At 34.6% G+C, this 24,088-nt stretch overlaps 2 protein-coding genes and 1 long non-coding RNA gene across 4 annotated transcripts in view; 1 reads left to right on the top strand and 2 right to left on the bottom strand.

Annotated features, from left to right (window-relative positions):
• Positions 1 to 3: 3 nt before the first annotated feature.
• On the bottom strand, positions 4 to 5,886 carry LOC113494151 (intraflagellar transport protein 52 homolog). The gene is made up of 9 exons (XM_026872343.1): positions 5,464 to 5,886; positions 4,839 to 5,056; positions 4,233 to 4,368; positions 3,509 to 3,657; positions 2,989 to 3,137; positions 2,271 to 2,418; positions 1,328 to 1,431; positions 910 to 1,051; positions 4 to 358 (listed from the first exon to the last, which is right to left on the bottom strand). Exons 1-9 carry the CDS (start codon positions 5,574 to 5,576, stop codon positions 189 to 191), a joined length of 1,329 nt encoding a protein of 442 aa, XP_026728144.1. The 5' UTR covers positions 5,577 to 5,886; the 3' UTR covers positions 4 to 188.
• A 51-nt stretch (positions 5,887 to 5,937) lies between these two features.
• LOC113494149 (eyes absent homolog 2) overlaps positions 5,938 to 24,088 on the bottom strand; it is a 44,931-nt gene continuing 26,780 nt past the window's right edge. For both annotated transcript variants that reach the window (XM_026872340.1, XM_026872339.1), the window contains exons 4-15: positions 15,858 to 16,195; positions 15,416 to 15,527; positions 14,201 to 14,305; positions 13,779 to 13,932; positions 13,373 to 13,526; positions 11,925 to 12,027; positions 11,278 to 11,449; positions 10,830 to 10,919; positions 10,325 to 10,533; positions 9,734 to 9,856; positions 9,084 to 9,205; positions 5,938 to 8,630 (exon numbers count right to left, since the gene is read on the bottom strand). In XM_026872340.1, the coding sequence (XP_026728141.1) occupies positions 8,449 to 8,630; positions 9,084 to 9,205; positions 9,734 to 9,856; positions 10,325 to 10,533; positions 10,830 to 10,919; positions 11,278 to 11,449; positions 11,925 to 12,027; positions 13,373 to 13,526; positions 13,779 to 13,932; positions 14,201 to 14,305; positions 15,416 to 15,527; positions 15,858 to 16,195 (1,864 nt within the window). In that variant the 3' untranslated portion in view covers positions 5,938 to 8,448. The remainder of the gene's footprint in view (positions 8,631 to 9,083; positions 9,206 to 9,733; positions 9,857 to 10,324; positions 10,534 to 10,829; positions 10,920 to 11,277; positions 11,450 to 11,924; positions 12,028 to 13,372; positions 13,527 to 13,778; positions 13,933 to 14,200; positions 14,306 to 15,415; positions 15,528 to 15,857; positions 16,196 to 24,088) is intronic.
• Positions 18,717 to 23,971, top strand: LOC113494154. The gene is made up of 2 exons (XR_003400633.1): positions 18,717 to 23,497; positions 23,628 to 23,971. It is a non-coding gene; the product is annotated as an uncharacterized LOC113494154 (long non-coding RNA).

The following is a 24,088-nucleotide window of genomic DNA, read 5'->3' as shown; positions in this document are numbered from 1 at the left end:
GATTTATTCAAACAATTTTTTTACGTAATTGTCTTATAGCTACATAAATAATAGTTTAAAATATATAACATCACCTACAATTTGTGTGTTTTCTTTTCTGACCGTGATAAGTCCAGTTCCTTTACAAATTACTTCTGGTCTAACTATATCTATATGAATAGGTATGTTATCATGAGTTGTGGTATAATCTAGTCCCTGGGGGCTATTTTCTTGAAGGTGGCCAGTTGTACGGCTAGCTGGTGTAGTATCAGCTTGCCAGCGGGTCCTTCATCAGTAGGAACCGCTCTTGACAAGCGCACCACGCGGCCGCACTCGCGGACAAAGTACTCCAATTCATTCTCTAATTGACGACCATCTCCTGAAAATGAAATAGATGGATTGGATTTGACAAACTGCACAAAACAGCTGTCATCAAATGTATTTGAACTTGCAAGAAAACTTTGAATGGTCTTCTTGCAGATGTTCATTTGGTTTCATTATTGTTGGCACATTGTAAAGGACTTTTATTAAGGTAATATAAGAAATATAGAGATATGGAGAAAAATGGAAGAATATTTATTCCTCCATTCCAAGTAGATGTTTGGTTTCATTTTAGTTTTAGTAATTTAAAACCGGACAAAAAATAAATAATCTTGAAATTTTTGAAAGGTAAGTAAGAGTCACTTTTGAGCAGACCAATACGAAAGGACCCTTTTTACTTAAAGATCAGTATGAACGGATGGAATAATGCGTTTATTGTCTTAAAAAAAATTTCTTAAAAACTGAATACAAAGCTCCACAGAGGAGTTCTAACTATGAAATCGATGAGAATATTTGGTACATCTACATCCCCTATTTATATCGTAATTTTATATCGTATTTAATAAACACTTCTAGTATTAAGATGTACACCGTTAAGTAGTATGTTACCTTGCCCTAGTCTAGCGGAGGGCGGCTGTAGGCATTTGTTGGTAAGTCTGGCGAGCTGCGAGCGCTCCGAGCTGAAGGCTTCGTCCAGGTCGAACAGCTCCAGAGGAGGGGGAGGGGGCTCCCTGAATGTTGGTGGAAACACCTGCGAGGGGTAGCGATTAGGGAGTTACAGTTACAATGACGTATATGACTAGTTTGCTGTAATGGGGAGGACTGGGTATAAATAGTAAAAATCTATTGAGTATTTCTAATTGCTCAGAAAATGTGTGCATTATTTCATGCCGATCGGTTAAATTAAGTATTTTTCGCTTCAAATCGTTACAAACAAACTTCATTCATATTTGTAATATTAAATAAATTACTACAAAAATATACACAAAATTGAGTGTAAATCGTCATCAATATTAAAACTACTCACCGCTAGTTGTAATGGAGGGAAAGGTGTTTCAAACTGTGGCGCGATCAGTCTTAACGGTTCATGTTTGACTCCTAGTGCGTCATACAGTCCTAGTACTTCTGGCACTGAAATTGATTTAGGAACCATTCATACAATAAAACAAAAAAATTGAAGAATTACAGTTTGTTCCTGGACATTTTAGCTTAATTGAAAAAGCGACTGATGCGTCTGGCCAAGATTTCAAGTCCTGTCCCACTGAGCGCGACGTATCGCGGTTTAGATTCGAGCGTAGGACAAGCATTAGTGTTATCCACGAATGCTTGTTCTGAGTCTGTGTGTTCTTGTCCATGTGACTTGAAGGTGCTTAAAACGCAAGACGATGCAAGAATCAAATTCCTCCGACGGGAGTTGTTTTTGCAAAAAAAAACGGTTTGCAGCCCTTTCTGCGTATTAAGTACGATAGTACAATTGGATTCATACATGAAAATGTTGGAACAAAATTATATATGGGTGAATTTCAACAGGTCCAATAAAATATTCATTTCCGTGGATTTTTTATTCTTCAACTTTAGAACAAGATAAAATAGTGTCATAAAATCCGTGCCACGGCGATGAAACATGCGTCCATGGCAATGAAATGTTATTATATATGATATTACTGTTGATTCTTTTCTCATTTAACATGAAATAGCTGAAATTTGATCTAAAAAAAAATATCAAATTTGGATCACTAAAACTTTGTATTGGAACTCAGTTGTAGGCTTCTATTGTTAACAAAATGTATACTTTTTTACTTTTTTTTTATAAAATATAAAGATTATACGAAAATTCTCAAGGATTTCATAAAGTAATTGTGTTTAAGCATTTATACGTAAGAAGAAAATATTTAGGCAGCTCCCTAAAAAACACTTTTTTTCTATTCACCCCGTTTAACGGTATCTTAGTTCTGAGCAAGGGTACTAACATTGAGCTAAGTTGAGTGAGAACAGTCTCCAGGTGAAGAGAGCGTGTGGATGTAGGGGAGCGAGTCTTGGCGGCGGCGCGGTCGCGGGCTCGGCCAGCGGCAAGCGACTCAACCACATCATGTCGCCGAGAGTGCGGTACTCGTTGATCTGGGTGTAGTTTATGGAATGTAGGTCATCTTGGCGACGAATGCTAGGTGTTTATTTTATTTCTATTATGTGCTATTTATTAATTTTAAGACCTGTTCTTGTGACATCAACCATGTTATTGGAAATAAATGACTGGTTACTGGTCAAACAAGTCTGATATTCTTATCGAATTTGACATTTAGAGCAAATGGAAATTTAAAATTCGCAGCACTTAATATTCGTAGCAAACACAATATACGTAGCACTTTCGATAGCGCACTCAAAATTTGTAGAAAATTCAATAGGTATTTATAGCAAATGAGACCTTACAACTTCTTCAAACTTCACATTCGTAGCAAGTTCGAAATTTGTAGCAAGCTCGAAATTCATAGCATCTCGAAATTCGTCTCAAAATAGCAAAATAGACTTTTCGTAGCGAACTCGAAATTCGTAGCATATTCGAAATCCGTAGCAAAATAACACGTGACTTTTGTAGCTTCATATTCTTAGTAAATGAAACTTGACATTCGTAGAAGTAGTAGAAAATGGAACAGTCCTAGCAAATCTCAACAGTGGTAGCGGTATCCTTACATCGGGATCCTCAACGTCCACAGGGTTGAGGTGCAGGTCTGCCAGCCCGCCGAGATAGTTGAACACCATCTCCCTGATAAGGTCGTTACACTCGCTCTCGATGTACTGGTCAGCGAAGAAGTGGCCAGAACCGATTACGAAGAGTTTGCCTGAAAGTCGAGTATAACCTGTAAGTGGTGACTAAAAAAAAAGAAATACTGTGAACTCACCAGCGTGGAAGTAACTCAAAAGAAATATTGTCCTGTTAAAAATATGCGTAAAGTATAAAAACTTACTAAAAGTTGACTTATATTAGAACACGCATGGATTCCACAATTTGTTATATTTGAAACCCGAAGTTTCATATTCACATATCAATTAGCAACAAAACAAAGAACTTTGATTTTTTTTAAAGATAGCGTTTAAAACGATAATTTTTTTATAAAAAGTATTTTTGCTGTTGCTTGTAGCTTCTTTTTAATTTCCTTGTTTTGTATATTTTTCTATAGGTTTATATCCAAATACGAGTAAGTTAACAAACCTCCACTCTTCTCCGAGGTATACATGGCTGCGACAGGCCTCTTCACAGGGTAGCACACGTCACTGCTGGACAGTACTGCAGCAGCAGGCTTCTTCACCGTCAGCGTGGCGCCGTAGGGATACACGAAGTTAGGCGTCGCAGGCTCTTCACTGAGGATAAATAAATGCAGGATAAATGCTTAGGTTACCAAGAAAAGTAGTAGAAACTGGAACATCCCAAGACCCCAGCAAATCTCAACAGTCGTAGCGGTATTCTTACATCAGGAACCTTTTGAAGACCACTATAACTACACGGATAGACGAGTGGTTAGCGCAACATGTTACAGTTTCGACCTCCGCATTGTGAAAGTATCCGTGTGATCCAAGAATGTTTGTTCTGAGTCTCATAGTCTGTGTGTCTTTGTGCATGTGACTTGAATATTTGAGAAACTTCCCGTGACACAAAGATTATATTGCTTATGGCGGGAGTTGCTTTTTTAATCTAGATCAATTTCTCAACCAATTTCAGTGGATAACGAGTTCCTTCGTAATGAAAATTACTTCATCAAAATCTGTACTCTTACTTATTTTTATCTGTCTTATTTTTATAAATGCCTCCTAGACCACCTACTTCTAAATAATCCGCGTGAAACAAACTATTAAATAGTATTTGCTCCAATCAAATAGTTATTATATCATGTCACTCCAGATTCCATTTTTTTCTCAGATTAAGCTTAAAAACTTACAGGAAATCATCAGATTCGCTGCTATAATTGGGCATCTTCATGAGGTACTTCGTGATGGCCCGGTTCAGGATACCGTTGGATATGTGGCACTCCTTCGGATGGTAGAACTTGTGGTACTTCGCGCGAACTACGCAGTCTGGGAAACGGTTTAGTATTGAGATGTTGTTTTAGTATGCGAGATGGTATGTTGTAGGAATTTATGTAATAATTGTTGGGTTGCTTCACAAACTGGAAAATTAAGAAATTATTCCAACTCAAGTTACCTATAATAATCTTGAAATCTTGAGTTGAAGGCATTTCTTTTTGACACATTATTCATTAAGGCTAAAAGATAAAGAGAAACCATAGCGCTTGACTGTGACAGAACCTTAATACTAAAGTATCGCTGGCTGTTCTTCTGTCCGCCCGTTTGCCACCATGCCGTATCGCTTGGACCGTATTAAGGCAAAGGAATGACCATTCTGGACAAAAATTTGGAGTACGGAAACCTACTTCTACGGAAACCTTAGTTCCGCGCGTCTTATTTACACATGGGTGGTTTTATTATCAACTAGACTACTATCTACCACCAATGCTAATTATCCAACCCAAAATTACGTCACTTACCATTATTAACAACAATCCCAAACTCTTCTAGAAAGAAGTTGATGTTCGTATTGGTCCGTTCCTCCCCTCCATCAGACATGGCCACTAGTACCGAGTCTCCCCTCTCCACCATAGCCTTGAGCGAGGACAGCTCATCGTCAGTGAAGGCGTTCTGTGGCGCTGCGATTATCAAGATCTTCACATCTTCTAATACGTGAGGGGATAACTCGTCGCGGTTTCTGTAATCCTAGTACCTTTTAAAACTCCTCTTGAATATTTAGGCAAGTCAATAAAGCAATTTCATTAATGTAACACGTAATATGCTTGTGTACATATTTCTGTGCTTAAGTAGCACAATAATTTAGTTTTCTATAAATTATTCAACAACAAATTTTATAACCAGCTAAATGGCCAGAGCCAAAATTTCGCGAAAAAAAAAGATTTCTAGCCGATTCTTGGTAAAAAATACACACGATAAGAGAACCTCCTACTTTTAAAAATAGGTTGGAAATTAGTAATGTATTTAAGAGATATGCAAAAATGCTCTATTTCTTACGTCTTAACGTAGGTATAGGGTAGGAAAATTTGAAGTCAAGTAGGTACTTGTCTCATTCAAAAACGCTTAATACAAATATGTATTTCTTACATCAGCACTTTCCACGTAGTCTTCAGTTTCCTGTGCAGCATCTTATAGTTCTCCGTAATCTTGAAGAGCTCATTTTTAGAGACATCGAATAATATCGTATCGACTGCCTTCATTTTGTCCAGGACACTTTATATTGCGATGCTTTTCACTTTTTGTTTTGGTAACTTTGTTTATGTTAGCGGTTGCCTAGCAACCGATTGACATTTAGGGAAGGGTTGCTATTGACTATATTTCAGTAAAAATGTTACCCTTTATTGAAATGACTTCAAAAAAATCGTCTGAATTTGTTTTTTTTTTTAATAATGTTAAATCCAAAGACATTATACTCTATTGGTTAAATCAGAAATTGATGTTTGGCTAAGTAGTTTTTAATAGAAGTCATTGTGTGAGATTCCTTCCTCTAAACCTCTGGGCTTTGGCAAAATTTGCAACTTGGGGACAATGTAAAAATTAGCAATAATACAACACAGTAAATTGTCAAATAATATAATTTTATTTACAAATCGAATAATAATAACTTTCGAACTAGATTAATAAGCTAGTCTATTCTAAAATTTAGATTTTTATTTACAATTTTATCTATTTTATAATAACATTTAAAATATTGCTACGCTTTCGTAAAAAGAAAAGTCTTTTGTACATACGTACATATTGGATAGATTTACAAAGAAAAGTGTCCGCAATGGAAGATATAAAAATAGTTGTGCTTAGAGTAACAGGAACAATTTTTATTTTTCAGAAATGTGAGAAATTGACTTTTTGCTTTGGAATTCGTTCTCCAATATTTTTGAGTTTTATGAGCAATATAGTGCAGACATTAAATAAATACGTTTTGACATATTATTTTTTTTCAAGCTTATTACATATTACTAAGTTATAAGATACAACTTTTATTTCGTTTTTATAATGAATCCAGCTGAATTAAATATTCAGCTTGGATTATTTTCAAACTGTGCCCTTTTTGGAGTTAATTTCTAATTTCGTTTTGTTATTTTTTATTTAGTATGTTTAACATCCCAACTCGGCAAAAGACGCCCTTTGTCCTTCAAAACCTATCTGTCTTGCAATTTCTGGCTACCAATTGAATACCAAGATTTTTTAGAATTCGCAATCTACCTGTTCACAAGTCATTTTACTTGGTAATACAATACTTTTTGCTAAGAATGTTTTAAATACTTAATAATATCGGCACTATATTGCTACTCCCTTGCAAAGTCGTCCAAAAGAAAAGGAAAAGTTATTTATTTGCTATACATTGTTCTAAATATTACCTCCACAGTTCTGTACATCGTAAACAGCATATAAAACTTATATAGTAGGAATGGACTTACAAAAAACTATCTCTCTAGTTGTTTTTTTCAATAAATATTTACAAAAAACATTACTTCTTTTAGTTTCCTTAGATTTTGAGCTGACTTTGAGCTTTTAAAAACTAAAATAATTAACATTTATTTAAGCTCCGAAACTTATGAAAAAAAATGTACTTTTATGGAGCCTTTACAATATCTTTGCTACTGTAGCGATGTAAAATAACGAATAGGAAACACAACTTCAATTAATACAGATTAATGCCTAACGTCTTTTTTAAACTCGGTAAAAAATTGGGCCCATGGCCCAATGTCTGAAATACGATTCTTATATTCCCTCTAAGGCCTGCATAACGAATCGATTATGTTCCTTTCATTCGATTATTTTGTATCGCAACAATAACTTAACAAGTACAATATTTATATAAGTGTATGGTCAACATGTTCAAGCAATGCAAAATTAAGGCTAATTGTGTATAAGGCATATTTTTGACTGAATCTATCCTGAAAAAATCAAAGAATATTTTGTTTAAAGCTAGATTGTGTAAGCTTTAAGATATTGTGAATAGTATACAAGAAGACCATAAAATATAAATATTGTACTCAATTAACAAAACTGTACCGAGCTAAAAAAATAATGTCATTAAACATGTATAATAAATAAAAATAGTTTTTCGTTTGATAATCTATGTTAATTCAACTAACTACTGTATTTGTGTTGGAAATATAACTATTTTATTTTAACTGCTGTTCAAGTACAGCCAACAACAAAAATTGACGACTGAATAAACAAATAGAAACCTTCTATTTTGTAAATCTGATCGTGTTCAACTTTTATTGCTGTCTGTACTTATGATTGATACGAGATATATCCTCGTATAGACAAGTTTGAGGTTTTAAATTATAATTATTGCATATTGTGTGAAATAAGTAAAGGCAAATTCACTATGAATTTAAAACTATTTTTTAGTTATTTTTCGAGTCTATACTCTGTTGGCAACCATAGACGATATAGTAAAAAGTCAATAGACATACAGAACTGACTATTTTTATAAATGTATCTAAAAACTTTGGGGATAAGCCATAGAAGCATCTTAGATGATTGGCAACATGAATTTTCTTGATCAAGAGAAGTGATGTCAAATTGGCTATGTATGTATGGCTATAATGTCACGGAAAGTACTAGGACAACATAAACCGATTCATGAAAATTGTTCATAACCAAGTCGATTTTTTTTATTGTTGAGTAGCAAGGTACCGGGATGACAGAAGATGGTAAGAAGCTACGAAACTTGTTTTCTGCTTGTTGACACTGACATGACAGACGGAGAAAGTACTAGGATAGCATAAATCCATTTGAGTGAGATTGATCAACAATTAACTAAATTTTCGTTGATAAAGCGATTGCCAGGCATCAGCGCAGTCATTGCAAAGGCTCTCAATAGATGGATCGCAATTCAACTGCAAATTGCAATTCAACTGCAGTTTGAATGCAGCTGACACTTGAATAGAACTATCCAAAGTGCAGTCCGATGGCAACGCAACATGACTCAGAAAGTACTAGGACAACATAAAACAATAAGAATAATCCATCCAAATATTAAAAAAGGACTTGTGTGGTATAAATTCTCAAATAAAATAGATTTTCTCGTGTTACAAGTACCAGGATAGCAGCAGATCATAAGAAGCCCATGTCCAAGGCGTTGTATAGCGCAGCGATGTCAGAATGGCTGGATATTCTCCAGAAGGGATAGTTCTTCGCTTTGGCGGCTGCCTCCTCATCCTGACCGTCGCCGATCACGACGTACGTACAGCGTTCGCCGAAACGTTGCTTTATTTTCTCGAAACAGGTTTCTTTGCCTGTGAATAGAAAAAAATAAATTTAAGTTTTTTTTACTCTTTAAGAATAAACTCCATAAGAGAAAAAAAACCTCGAAAGTCCTTGTGTCGCGAGGAGTTTCACAAACATACAAGTCATATGCACAGAGGCATCCAGACTCGGGACAAGCTTTCAAGCAAAAATTGTAACCACAGCAACTGTCTGAATGCGGTCGTTAATGTCATTACATTTTGAAGTTACGACTAAAATAGTTGTTCGTTCTCATCTGTTTGTTAGTCTCGCTAAAATTCAAGAATGGCTGAACCGAAGTGGCTTATGTTAGTCTTGCAATCTTCGTAGCAGTCCAGGGAAGGTATAAACGATTTTAAAATATGGAAAAATGGCAAAAAATATGTACTTCGACTGCTAGGCGGTACGTAGCTCGCCATGATAGCTAGAATAGTATAATGTCTGTAAGTCTGTATGTCCCTCACCGGTCTTGGTGGCGGAGTAGATGTTCTCGATGGGGAACACTCCGCCGAGCCCGAACAGCAACACCTTGGCGAGCGCGGGGACCAGCTGCGTCGTCGTCACCAACACGTTCACACAGTTCTCTCTGGGGGGGCAGGTACAGGTAAAGATATATTTATTGGTACTACAGAGAGAGAGTACAGAGTGACATGTTAATTAGAAACACTTGAATTTTAATACACTCTTATAAGTATACTTCGGAAAGTGATTTTTTTTGAAATATTACATAAAAAATGTCTTGCTTGCTAAGGTAGGTACTATAAAACACTATTATATCCTCCTGCAAGAATAAAATGATTAAAAAACTACTTTTTTTAAGTAATGTTTGCAAATGTGAGTGGTTACATAATTTGTAGCTTCATGTAGCGGTTCAACACTTTAAATTAATCTCTCATTATAAGTTTTTATTTTTATTTGATTATAATCTACATATTTATTAATGCTCTAATTTTTTTTTAACTAACGGACCACACTGCTTGAATAAATTTTATTCTTAAAATCAAATACGACTTTTTGGAACATACCTTATAGACTAAGTAAAACAAACGATCGAAACAATTGATCGCAAGTAGTTTGATTGTTTCAATGAGTTAAGTTGATTATGTATACATACCTTGAGTTAATCATATTGAGACACTTGCAGGCAAGCGTTAGCCAGTTATCCGTGGCCTGCTCTAACTCGGCTCGCAGTTGTAGCCACTGTTCTCGTTTCGCTGGTCCTAATAGGCCACCCACACTGGAAAAACATATTCAACTTAAGTAAAGAAAGTAGAATATTAATAGGTATGTATTTGTATTACCATTTTTTTTTCACGTATTTCAAGATTATAATTCCAAAAAAAACTTGATTCTCACAAAACATTCTATTGGATTAACGAGAAGCTAAATAAATAAATGACTCTACTTCGATTTTTACATCTATCTAACAATTTCCCCTTTCTTAACTTGTCAACCTAAAGTACTGATAGCCTGAGACAGCCTAGCCAGTAAAGGAGTTGAAGGCATCATGCAGGCTGACCGCATAACTATTATTTTTACAATGCCTCTTTGCCCGGCAAAGGCATCCTTCAATTCCTTCCACGATTCTCTACCCTGGGACACGGAACCAGCCGATACAGTAAACATTTAGATTATTTTAGATCGTTTTGCCTGTATTATGTTCAAGAAAACCCCACAGTACTTTAGCACACGTCTGAATGCATACCTATTCCTGTAGTTATTGTAAGTGTCCTTGATCTTCCTGTAGCGGAAGGCCAGCTTGCGCATCCAGTCGACGCCGCCGCGCACTCCGGGCGCGCAGAGGCCGGCGGGCGCGGCGCCCGCCTGGAACCCGTCCGCGCCGAAGTTGTACGCCGACAGGTCCTGCCCGTTGTCGTCCGCCGACACCGCGTCTATGTGCTCCTGGTCGCAGTCCTGCCATACACATACATGTTAAAGAACAAACTAAACATTTTAAGATAAAAAAAAAACAAAAAATAGTCTATTCCGATACTGATTCTTTCTTTTACTATTTTGTTTTATGATCCAACAGCAACATAAAAATCTTTTAATTGGACAGTAATTTTAGTGAAAATCTAAGAATAAATAATACGTTTTGTTACTTGCATACTAACTAGGATTTTGTCAAATACCAGTTATCTTAAAATCTCTTTTTATGTTCCTCTACAAATAAGAAATGTTACCACTATTTCACATTAATCCAATCTTACCTCAACATCGTTAAAGAAGAAGTGTGTGTCAGCTAAACTGAATATCATTTCTTCCATCCTAAAACCCAATTGAACTATTTGCTGTGTATCCTGGAAAGAAACAAAAAACACATAAATTATAAGATTTCACAGGAATCCATTACAATGCACTAGAATGCCTGCTCCTTATAAAGGAGTAGGTCTTTTCAAATGTTACTGAGCATATTGTATAAGTAATAAGAGAAATAGTAGTCTTACTCATTGTACATACTTGTAAGTACTTACATGCAGTTACAGATGTACTTTATACATGCATATGCCTAATGGAGAGCAAAAATATACTAGCGCTAACTTTTCCAGGTCCTAAAAATTGCTATTAATTTAGTCTGTTCCATTTTCTGACCATAATTTCAAAATAGTTTCTATGCTAGTATGATTAAAAGCTACTGAAACTTGTAGTTCCCCTCACCTTATTGTACTTAGTAGCATATGTCCCGGTGAGGAGCGAGTGGAATATAATTATGGTCTCGTCCAGGTCCCAGATGAAGACGCGGTCTGTCGCTGGCTCGGGGACGTGCTGCGCGGGCGACGACGACGCGTTGCGGCGACCGCGGCCGCGCGAGCGGGACGCTGTGCTCTCTCTGTTGATAACGGAGTTAAGTTATATAACGGTTATTGTTTCCAAAGATTGTCATAATGAGAAGTGGGGCTCTGCAGCGACAGCTCATAATTAAGGACTTCACTTGGATCCAAGAATAGTTGGGTAATCCCGATAAATACGAGTGAATAAACCGTGGCTTAATTTAATAATGAAGCATCCTCACAAATGTTAATTTTTAAAAACATATCAATTTTTTTAATCATATTTTATAAAAGTTATTTCCACATTGAGTTGTGTATACTTTGTGTTGTATAGTGTTTTTCACAGATATTCAATGCAAAGACACAAAAGCACACACATGTATCAAGCAAACTAATGTAAACAAAAAGTGGTCTTGCTTCATCACAAATTAACACATTTTATATCACTTCATGGGCTAATGAAGTTTCAAAAGTTAATTACTTAGTCAAGTTGTTTTTGGTAAGTCCAAATAATAAATATGTATATTGACTTACCCTGAGTTTTCTCTACATCTCCGACTGGCTGCATGTACTTCTGTTTTGATAGGAGACAGTGGACTTGCATCATTTATAGAGGGTAGCATGGCCGATGGAGATTCTGAAAACAATTTTACATGATTACTTCTTGTGAATAACTAAGTTAGTATAGTCTAGTACAGTTATTGGTAATAGAATATTATGTTTTTTGGGTTCCGGACCCCAAAGGTAATAACAGAACTGTATTTCTGCATCTCTGTAGTCTGGTGTTTGTCTGTCATAAGGTTTCATTGTTTAGATACTCTTTTGGGTATGGTTACAAAACTTCCAGAACTTCCAAATGTCTTCATTAACTTAATCATTCCGTCAATTACAAAAGACTATGTAGATACTTATCGCAGCTAACCAATTGCTGCTTAGGTTTGCATAATTTAAGGAAGAAGTTTAAACTAATCAAAGTCATAATCATATAAATTTAAGTAAAGTCTTTTAGATACAGTTTAGATAAGTTCAGTACAGTTTTTTAACTAAATCATAAATGACAACATGAGTTTAAACTAATGAAAGTCCTAATCATATATCATATTTAAGTAAAGTCTTTCAGATACAGTTTAGAGAAGTTCAGTACAGTTTAGACAGGCAACATACAGTAAGAAAATTTGCACTGTTACATGAATAAGAATGGTGCATTACTATGTCACAACAAGTAACAGTATACCTTAAGAGGTATCATTGCTGGTAGACGATAAAATACTGAAAGTTATAAATCTTTTTGGGTAGGTAAGACAAAAAATGACAAAAAGTAATATAAATATTACGCAATACGCACTAATTATATTTTCCTATAAGTGTTTATCATTCTAATTATCATATCAATGTCAAGGCATCTAGGCAATGAGTAAATAGCGAAACAAATCTTGCCGCCTATAAACTACAATTTTTTCATTAATTCCAAGTTTAAGTTTGTAAAAACACATACCATCTTCACTGTCTGTGTATGGCCAGTAATCAGAATCATCGAATCGAGTTTCAGAGGCATCCTCGTCTAGTTTCCTTCGCTTATTATTATGAAAATTCTCGTTTTCTTTATTCATATTTCGAACACCACAAAACTTACACTTAAAAGTTTACGGAATGAATATCAGTCTTCGTTAACGACGGATTAACATGAACACATCAGTATGTATACTTAATTTTGTTATATTATAAGGCATTTGTTTTAAAAACACTACTTTGTAAACATAAAAACACGGGCAACAAGTTACGATAATTAAACTGTCAAAGTTAAAACTTCTTTCGATTGACATTGACGTTGTCGAATAGTGTTGCCAGTTTAGTATAAAAACACATACGTTAAACATTTGATGTTAAATGGTAGTTTTTTTAAGTAAAAAATTAATGTAAGAATAAAGTTTCTAAATAGTTTCATAGATAAAATAATGATCGAAAATGATAATACAACATACCTGATAAAGCACCTCCTAAATGATAGGAAGTGTGTCCAGCGCTGCCACTGCTACTTGGTGAGCTGACGTAGGGGGAGTAACTGGGGGTGGCGTAGTATCCACTGTACTGTGCCACATTGTGGTCCGCGTAGCCTGCTGCGTAGCTGCTGTAGTCCTAGATATAGAGATAACTCTTTAGGTGGGACGTTTATGATTTGTACGTTATCGACGGTTTTTAAACAAAATATTTAAGGCAACTTAATTAATGAAAATGGTTTTATAGTAAAAACATCACTATTTCAGATTTAACAAATAAAAAAAAGAAATGAATTGACAGCATCTTCATCTATTAATTCGGTTAAAATACACCTGGTAATTATTGTAAAGCTGAAACAAGTCAAAATCAGATTTGTAGTAATAAGCTTACCTGTTGTGCAGTAGGAAACGACTGAGCCAGCCCTCCATTGTAGGAGGAGTACGCGTAAGGCGAGGGTTGTGCTCCGAAGCCGGTGCTCGGGACCCCGCTCACCCCACTCACGCCATACGCGCTCAGATACGTCGGCGTCGCTTTGCAGGATGACCTGGACAACATACATGTAATATTGTAAGGAACATGAACATTGTAATTCACTTTAACATCTGTGGTTATTTAAAAAGAATAGAGTTACTCTCAAAGCAATACAAACGCCTCGTAGTCGACCTTTGTTAGTTAGTGCTGCACTTATGAATAAAGAAGTTAGAAATCTAGATAGGAATATTATCAGTGTAAAGTCTGAAAACCATAATTACGTTATCACAATATTTGACTGTTCCCTGTTTTTACAGATGTGATACTAGTTTTTTTTTTACCTGTTGTTGGTGTTATGCTGAGGTGGATACGCGCCGTACGGCTGGTTGTACAGCGTTGAGCTGACGTACGATGAAGCCGCGCTGCCGCTACCATATTGTTGCATGCTAAAAAGAGGTTATAGTTAATATAATAATATATTATTAGTATTTTTAAAATAAAGTTATACAAGAGTAGAAAAGTATGGGCTTTATATTATGATAGTACAAATTTAGCTCATGCTGAATACTGACCTCTTTTTGTACTTAATTTAAAATAAATCGCAAAATATTTTTGATAATCTGCATTTCTGTATTTTTGTTTATAGTGAAAGTCGTGATGAAAACTCTGCTTTGATTTCAATTCTTTAGTTTTAGAGGACTATAAACCTACACTAGCGCCGCGACGTTTGTGGCTGCACGTGGAACTAAAGATGTCTCTACGTATCATACATTCGACGGTACTTGTTAGTTCCATTGTGTTTCAATAGAGGGATCATGGAAGATTGTTGTTGAGATTTTTAGCATCGTCATTATTTGTAACTTACTCTTATTTTTGAGCATGGCTAATGAAATGGGTGCACTATCTGTTATGACTATAATAATTACGCAATGACGAAATATAAATTAAAATCTTTTAGCGTAATGGTTGTGTAAAAATGACGTAATTAATTCGTTTTTTTGATAAAACTTATGTTTTAGTCTACTCCTAAAATAATCACATTTCATGCTTCAACTTTATAGACCTTCAATGAAATTTATTATGACATTAAATTCGGAAGTCCGTTAAAACATAAATTATTGATTAAATCAATCTCAAAACAAGATTATAGATTAAGTCAGGGAGTAACGTATGGTTACAATAGAATTTATATGAAATTGTTACTTTTAGGGTTTCTTTAAATCCTCAGAGTTCATAGACCTGTTACGCGATTTAGTTAGAGAGCTGCGTGTGTGTAGTTTCATGTTGAACATTGCGGTATAACTTTATAAGGTATACATTAGTATATTTGCTTAGTAACAGTAGGTAGGATTGATTTCTCTCAAATTCGATACCATGTTAAGTCGTTGCTAGGTTATAGGTAAATGATTATGTAGACGTTTCCTATAGCCTTTTTACTGGTTGGTCAGATATGGTTTATAAGGGCTCTATTTTAAAGAATGAAAGTTGGAAACTATTTTTATAAACGATATCCTTTTTTTAAATATCTGAGACTTGCCGTAAATTCTGCAACAAACCTATTATAATACTGGTAAGGCAGTGCCGACTGATCGTACGGCAACGTCTCCCCGTACAGCGCCACGTCCGCCTCGCACAGGCCCGGGCTCCGGACCTCGCTCTTCACACCACCTAGCAACCAAATCAAAATTATGAGCATAGCATAACTGGGTTGCCAATAAATTAAAAGTTACACTTTTCATAGTTTCATTTTTCATTAAAAGTTACATTTGGTAGTTTCATTAACATTTTTTCAAACATATTTTATGTCGGCGTTGTTATAATGTTTTTCGTATAACTGTTTTTTTAACGCTGATGTATTTCTTCTAGATTGCAATAGGCTCTCATTATAAAACGTTTTCATTTCATTAGAGGAAAATTTTGTGGAAGTATTATTAGATAATTCTTAGGATTCCAGTACTGTATTACTGATGATTATGTAGTGAAGTAAAAAATACGTACCCGCACTATCCTCATTCATCAACCAGGCGACCGCAGCCGACGAGGAAGTCGAGCACAGTCCTCCGGCCGACGTCAACGGCAAGGCCAGCCCTAGAGACGAACTCGTTGCGCATCCGTTAGCCAAACTACAGCTCTCCACCTCCGAAGTACCAGGCAAGCATAAACTATCAACGGCTGAGAGGCTCAACGCTGTGTTGCTGGTCGTCGTCGTGTTCTGGAACAGGGTGGATGAGCCTGACACTAGAAGAGCTGGCAACGTCGCATCCTGAAGCAGCGATGGCGGAGAGTTGGAGGTTGATTCTGATTCGCACGGGCTTGTGTTAACTTCGCCTGACAGTCTGGAAGAGAGGAAAAACTGTCAGTATTAATCATAATTGATTAATTACTTAATCTAGAAATAAACAGTAATAAGAATTGAGTTACCATATTTCACTCTCACAACGCAAACTTAATAAAAGTACTCTTAAATATTTGCAAGTCAAGTTAAATAAAGCTTGTAAAAAGTAACGTATTTGGAAGGTCAAAGTATAAAAATAAACGTAATATGTATAAAGACAACAAATCAGTTCTCTTATCGGAACACAAATTAAGTTTAATTATTAGAATTAATCTTGAATCCACTAGGAATTGAATGGTAGCTCAGCAAAAAACCTAACAGAAAGGTACAAAAAATGTGCTCAAAAATATCCCTTAGAACTCCCGTATACTTAATTACAGCTAAATCAAAATTCTCGCGTGCTACCAATTGAAATCTCCATTAAAAAAGCAAATAATTCCAGCCCTTGTTCACTTTGTTTACACCAATTAAGCCGTAAAGCTGGCAATTAAATCTCATTTGTTTACGGAGTAACAGCTTTTTAAACGGTCTAACAAAACAGCCGAACGCTTATCATAACATTGTTGTAAAAAGCGTAAAACCTCCTTTCTCTGAGTGTTGCCCGTTGTAAAAACATTTGTTGATGTCTTAATTTGTGATTATAAATTGAGCGATCAATTTGATGGGTGGTTGATTGGGACATTAATTCAGTTTTATTGTACCATTTCCTGTCGTATTTCCCCACAAACTGTTAAGATGAATAAACAGGATTGTTTTGGTAGATAAGATCTCCTGAAATACGCACTTAAGCTACATTAAAACGTATCCTAATATCGTAAAATGTCTATTGCCTGGATGTCGGTTATAGCTGCAAACGCATAACGGTCCTTTAATGAAGTCGGGTAAGAAGCGTGACATATCTTAATCCATGGTGTCAGCTACTTCCATACATAATTTCATACAAATCGGTTATCGGTGATACACATAAAAACATTCCCACAAACTTAACGTAGAATGAAGGACAAACTTTTTGCCACGCAGATGAAGCCGCGTGTAAAAGCCAGTTCAACGCAATGTATCTAAAAAGACATCAAATATTAGCTCTTCAAAAAATCTATGTTCCATCATTCAGTCTACGAGAGTCGTGCTCAATCTAGCTTTAATACATGTAGCATTAGTGACCACAAATATTATACTAAGAATATTATTTAATGCCAGACATTCGAGTCTCTAGTTGTAGAATGTAGGTACGTGCGTCATTAAACAAAACAGAAACATGTCGAAAACATATAAATAAGTACAATAGCTACATAAAATGCAGCACAAAACGTTTGAAAGCTTTATAATCCGGAAAGAAAAGTAAATTCCTATAAAAGTTCTTTAAGAAGTCTTAAATTACAACTGCCACGATTCCCCGAAATCAGACAGTTTTGTATTGAAGTTGTAATAAACAGAAATCGTACGAATTCACAAAACAAAGTTGTTTTTTTTTTGTGTATTTATTTAGTGTTTTTGGGTTTACACTACATTAAAAAAGTATTTTTGGTGGTTTTAAAACCTTTTCCCGATTTTTAAATTCGGTCACGTCCCTATTTGAATTCTGCGTAGATTTCGCTATTTAAACATGTTTGTCTAAATTGGTAATTGAGTTACATCTGGAAATGAGACTCATGTCCTATTATTCACTTTACTATCGCTGCATGACAAACAATAATTTTAATTATGACACATCAATAAACAGAACATATTGCCACAATTAAAAGCGTGTTATACTAACGAAATCACACGCTGTTTATACTAAATTAGTATCATTAAAACAAATCACCAGAATCGTGTAACAGATGCCACAGGCCCGGGCCCCTATCTCTTGGGACGACGGATTTATCAAACAAAATGTTTACACGTGTTCCGATTAATTTAATTAACTCTCTTATCAATGCTCGTGAACGAAGCCCTTCCATCAGCCATCTTTAATCATTTCCCGCGCTGTCAACTGTCACAATGTCAACCGTGACGTCAACTAACGTTTTGATTAAATTATTTTGTAGGAACGACGAGATATTTAAATTACTAGGTCCGTTGTAATAAATTATAATAAAACTAAATCGTTTCGGACTGTCGTAAAGTCTTGTTTATTATAAGGCCAACTTATTAAAAAGTGAATAATTAAATTATTATTGTCTGATTTGAATAATTTGTTGTATTTATTATAGGAGCGAATTAGTCGTATTTAAATAACTTATTGTTAGGTTGTAGGTTAGGTACTGTATAAGTATGAGGACTTCTTAGCTTATTTTGCCACTAAGTTAAGTAATGTAATATCAAAACAATTTTGGAATCAAGCTATGAAGTAATACATTTATTTAAAAGCTCATTTCGCCAGAATCGCAAGAAAAAATATAATCATTAAATATATTGAAAAATGTCCGTACATAAAACACGTAATCACGTGTGTTGTAAAAAATTACAGTTGTAACGATAAAAACAACAAAATCCAAATTAATTAAATAAAAATAATATTCATAGCTTCGTTATTTGCTAAAAATAATGAATGACACTAATTTATAAAAGTTATATATTTATTATTCAAAACTAGGAACGGTTTTGCACACGCGTAGAATAATTATTATTATCGATACACCCCATAGAGTTAATCACCGTCGATTGATTAATAAACCATAAACAAAGCGAGCCAAACTATAATAGCCACACCCAGCACACATTTATAATATTTTGCGTAATAAAATAGCTATTATTAACGATTATAATGAAGGCAAATGTATGTTAATAGCACATTTTAGCATAGCACCTGTTTAATTTCTAAATGAATATTTACAAATTAATTTAAATTATACCTATGATTTATTTACGTGGCAATACTCATTTGACAGTGATGTTTTTTTTTTGTTTCTAGCCAGTTGTAAAACACGGGGCCATGGAATTTAAAAGGTCGGTATCTATAAGCTTCGTCATTGTTTTTTTTAACAATTCAAGCCTTTTAGCACCACTTCTCGATATTATGAAGTGTTATTAAAGACAATTAAAAACACACACTTTGAAAAAAAAGTGTACTAAACGGTGAAAGCATTATAAAATCTGTCCCTATTTAGACTGCTTATAAAAAAGATATTTATCAAAAATAATTACAATCTGTGTCGTATGCTAAACTGTTAGCCATGTTTACAGTAAAAAAAAGCTTGCAATTAAAAATCATTCTACTTAACCGACGGCGGTAATTACAATTTTACTGAACAGTTACTAAACGCACAAAGTTTCGAACAAATTGTTAACGTACAGTATTATTTACAGATTAAAGTTAAACCGAATTTATAAATCCTCATTATAGTCGAGAATAAGCATTTATTTGAAACTATGATATCAGATTTATAATTTAATTATTATATTATCCAACCTGCAATGATGCTTGCACATCAAAGCATGATACAAAAACTGATTTATGTGTTTATCATAAACAAAAAATGTAGAGCAAACGTAGCCTTATTAATAAGTACTGTATTATTTATAAAGAGGCTGAACAGTGAACGCCTTTGTCTAGAAAAAAAAAACGCCCTTGTTCGCGCCTTTTTCAAGTGTCACTTTCCTTCGCATTTCGACTTCAACGCTATCGAATATCAAAAGGCGGGATTTTTTACAGTTAATGCATTGTCACTATCTTTTTAATTCAATGCTTTAGTCATTTCGGCTTTTTCTTGAATCTCTTTTACTTTTTAGTAGTGGTAGTCATCGTTAAAAGTCGTTAATTTTGTCTAACAAAAGACTTCAAACGGTTTAATAGTCGGCCATACTCGACATTCCATATGGCGTTGATATAGTTGTCACATTTTTAGTTTTATGTTCCGGGCGAATTGGCGTTTGAAATATGCGGCCGAGTTTTTAAATGTTCTTGTTTTATACATAGTTCAGATAATTCAAATTCCTACCTAGTAAGCCAGTTTTCGCTGTAATGGATGGCTTTTCCAACATAGTTGTTGCTATCTAATAGACACCTGCTAAGTAAAAATCTTCTCGGTGCGAACTAATTTTCTGTTGACTTTTTCATCTATTCTAATGCCATTGTATACTAGGAAACGCAAGTTTTCGATGATTGAATATATTGGTTTCAAAGCCGTTTGGACTTGATCGTAATTAAAGCCTAAAGTTGTAGGGTCTTGAAAAACAACAAGGTCTTGTATAAAAACGGTCTAAAACACTAAAAGTATCCAAATTTTATCTCAATCGACAGCGTACTTAATAATTGAAACATTAACTACAAAAACTTGCCTAAAACCACTCGCCGTAACACTATAAACAATTGGCTATCGCGGCACGTGTTATGTTTATTCCTTTAACACTCCTACGGATCCCTTGTGGCGAAACAATAAAGTCTTAGTGCCCTTTAACAAGGTCAAACGACGTACTTCGGTAAAAAGGGACTCTTTGTTTGAGAGTTCCGTACGCCGAGCCATTTTGTGTGACGTATTTGTGAAGTTTGTAGTTTGAATTTGTCGAGTTGATCGGTGAAGGGTCATGCATTATAATGATATTATTGTTATTGTTAATTTATTGATTTATAATAGTGGTTGAGTGAGAAGTGTATAAGGTAATAGTAGTGATTTTGTTTCTCGTTTTTATTCCGTCTTTTGTAGTTAAAAGAGTTCGTGGACACTAAAATTGCTTTCACAATGTAGAGATGTGTTTTTTTTTCTTAACTTGTTTTTTAGTTTTGTACAAAAGGGCATTTATCCATACAGCTTATCACTATCATCGTTTCGAAGTGTTAAGAATTAAGAACCACTAATGAAAGAATAACAATGTTAAACAATTAAAAGGATCCCAAATTCGGTAGGCCTTTCCAACCATTTGGTGGCCACGTGTCAGCTTCGCGTTAAAATCTATTAATCGCATGTTTTTTGTCAACTGCCAAATTTCAGTTGATAAAAAACTAACAGATGGCTTGCGACGAATGAGTAATGTAAGGGTTAAAAATAAATATTAATTTATTAGACTGGCAAATCTGGTTTTACTAAGATTAAGTATCGTTATTCATTTATCTGATATTTCGAATACATTTAAAAATAATTCCTTTTGATGTGTAATAGGTGACCAACCTTAATATGTTGAACTTTTTGGAATATTTTCGTGACTTTTCTTTTTAATTGGCTGTTGATTGATTGGATTGCGAAAATTGTAATGAGAATGATTTTTTTTCTATTACTTTTTAATCTTCAAATAAAACAATAACAATCTTTTTTTGTATTTATATGATGAATTGGAAAAATGTTTGATTAACAAACGTAGCCGTCTATTCTCTCCATTTTATTTTCAACTTTATTTTATTTAGGTACTTAAACCTCATTTTGTAAAGTTTTTGGTGGGTATGTGAATATCTGTCACTTGTTTACGCCATATACTCCTACCTTGTCACAAAGACATCATAATTTTAATTCGTCTTAAAACTGATTGTACTAAATTTTAGTTTGGTTTTAGTAGATAAAGATATTGTTTATCAACGAAAATTATAAGTACGAATACAAGTTTCTGACTATTTCATTATTGCCAAGACAGTAGCGAAGTAAATTACACAATCTTTTGTAGACTACTGCCGCCATCAATAAAATTACTGCCTATAAATAAAAGCCATTACTTCTAATACCTATTAGAGGCCATTAGGCTTACCAAATAATTAGACAAGCTCGCGATAAACTAAATTAATGGGCCTTAGATACAACTATTTATTGGTCTAGGTATAAGAAGATAGCTTAGATAGGTAGGTAGGTATTAGTAGTTAGACTATTAGGCCTAGACAATGTAACATCGTATTAGCTAACTCTAGGTTTAATACGTGGAAGAAGGATAGCGCTCTACACTTCGTAGAACGGCATCTCTCTTCCACAATATCAATAATTTGAATTTAAGACGTGTAGGAAGGCGGAATAGTAAAATTTGAAATTAATTTAGAGTTACATAGGTACATCAAAGTATGAATATACCTATTAGATTAGATAGGATCCTATCGATCGTGAAATTAGCTACATTTACCAAATATGTTAAAAAATTAAAATAAAACGAAGTCTTGAGTGCATAGTAATACCTTCTAATTAAATAGGTATAGATTTCTAGTTAGGCATAAGTCCACAATTTGTTTCTTTGCCCGGCATTTGTGCCTTCATGTTTGTAGAAATAGAACGGAGTGCCATTCATATTTTAACGTACGTACGAGAGGATATAAATAAAAAAATACAACAAAACATCAACAGACTCGGCAAAGACATACGATACCTCAGATCCTGCTTGTCACATGTAAAAAATATACCGTATAACGGAACGGAATCGCGTCAAAAAATTGATTTATACCTCTCAAAACATATTTTAGTTTTAACCATTCATTATTTTGGCTTCGAAAAATGTTCGACAACATTTAAAAAGTCATGGAATGTCATGTTAACTACTAATTAACCTAACTAATACTGCCTAAATTGGAATGTGACCGAGGAATGCCAAACATTTTTTTGTTTTTTTTTTGTTCGCTCTCTGGCAAAGGTATTTGTGAAAAGTTGTATTTCGTGTTCTTATAATGATATATGGCGGTGTGAAAATGTGTCAAATATTAAGAATAAATAAATACATTCGTTTTAGAAGATATATTAGTTTTTTGTAGTTATTTATTGTTGTTTTAATTCAACGAAACAGGATTACACTCGACACTTGGATTATGATGAACATTTAAAATGGAACGACAAAGCAATTATTGTAACAAATCGTTTATAAGATCAGAAAAAAATTAAGTACATAGTTTTAATAATTAAAACATAAATGTGATCATTATTTAAGACTCTAGTTAGTAGTTAAACTTTCAAACAATATTATCAAACCAATGTAACTCAACTTGAATAAACATCTATTGGAAAACTCAATCCCAACCAAAACTCACACACACACCACCAAAAAATACAAAAAAAGACCTGTCGACAAATACACATCATCAAAATCAAATAGAAATTCTAAATTTGCAAAAAAGGTGCTCCCAAAATCTATTGTTAAACAGAAATAGCGTAATACGAAACGTTATTGTCCTGTAGCCTACTTCCTTTGATGCTGCGTGATAAAACCGAGAGAGGGCGTTGTAGGGCCAAGTATTATTAAGTAGCTCTTTTTCACGGCAATTGTGTCGTCACAATGTGAAGATTATAAGGGATTAAGGGCCCTTGCTATTGTGATTTGAAGGGCCATCGACGGGTGTTAGCCCTGTGTTGGTGTAAACTTTAATTTGGGTACGTTTGAGAGGGGAATGTTTAGATTTATCCGATAGATATTGCTTGGATTGGTGCGTATTTTGAAATCATCTGCTGTTCTTTTTGTAGAGTTTAGATTTGTAATAAGTATGGTGATTTTTTTAGAGTTTTTCGGCTGCCTTTGAGTTTGATGGACAGTTTTGGCGTTTCTTTTTGTTTTAGTAAACCGGGGGACTACTCGTGGACCCTCAGAGAGAGGAAGCAAGTAGTGTCAGACTCTTACTGAACAAAACTAAACCGAAGTACTACCTCAACAGCTTTTTGGTCGGATCATGTCAGTATTGCATGCTGCATGGTTAACTGTTACACTCAAACAGGAGTGACAGATCGTCAGCAGTACTGAGAATTTTGGCTGAAGTGTGCAAAAATTGGCAACAGAAACATAATACACGATTTTAAATCCTATTATAAAACTACTACAGATAACTATAGAAGAAGCTAGGACCTACAGCTACCATTAAAAAAAAAGAACCAAAGAGGACTAATAGGTAAACATATATACAAAAGGATAGACAATAGGTATAATCCGAAAACTTTACGACAAAATAAATATGAGACAGTGGGATCTTACTATTTGCTTATTGGTATAATATCATTGGCTGGCTATATCATAAGACACGCCT

Source organism: Trichoplusia ni, chromosome 5, assembly GCF_003590095.1.
Source record: "Trichoplusia ni isolate ovarian cell line Hi5 chromosome 5, tn1, whole genome shotgun sequence".
Lineage (NCBI taxonomy): Eukaryota > Metazoa > Arthropoda > Insecta > Lepidoptera > Noctuidae > Trichoplusia > Trichoplusia ni.
Note: the sequence above shows the minus strand (reverse complement) of the source record. Positions and strands in the feature narration are given on the sequence as shown.

Coding starts and splice junctions, on each gene's coding strand:
- LOC113494151 (XM_026872343.1), bottom strand. CDS start 5,576: ATGAAGGCAGTCGATACGATATTATTCGATGTCTCTAAAAATGAGCTC. Junction 4,369..4,838: donor TGGGATTGTTGTTAATAATG/GTAAGTGACGTA, acceptor ACCGTTTCCCAG/ACTGCGTAGTTCGCGCGAAG. Junction 1,432..2,270: donor CTCACTCAACTTAGCTCAAT/GTTAGTACCCTT, acceptor AATCAATTTCAG/TGCCAGAAGTACTAGGACTG.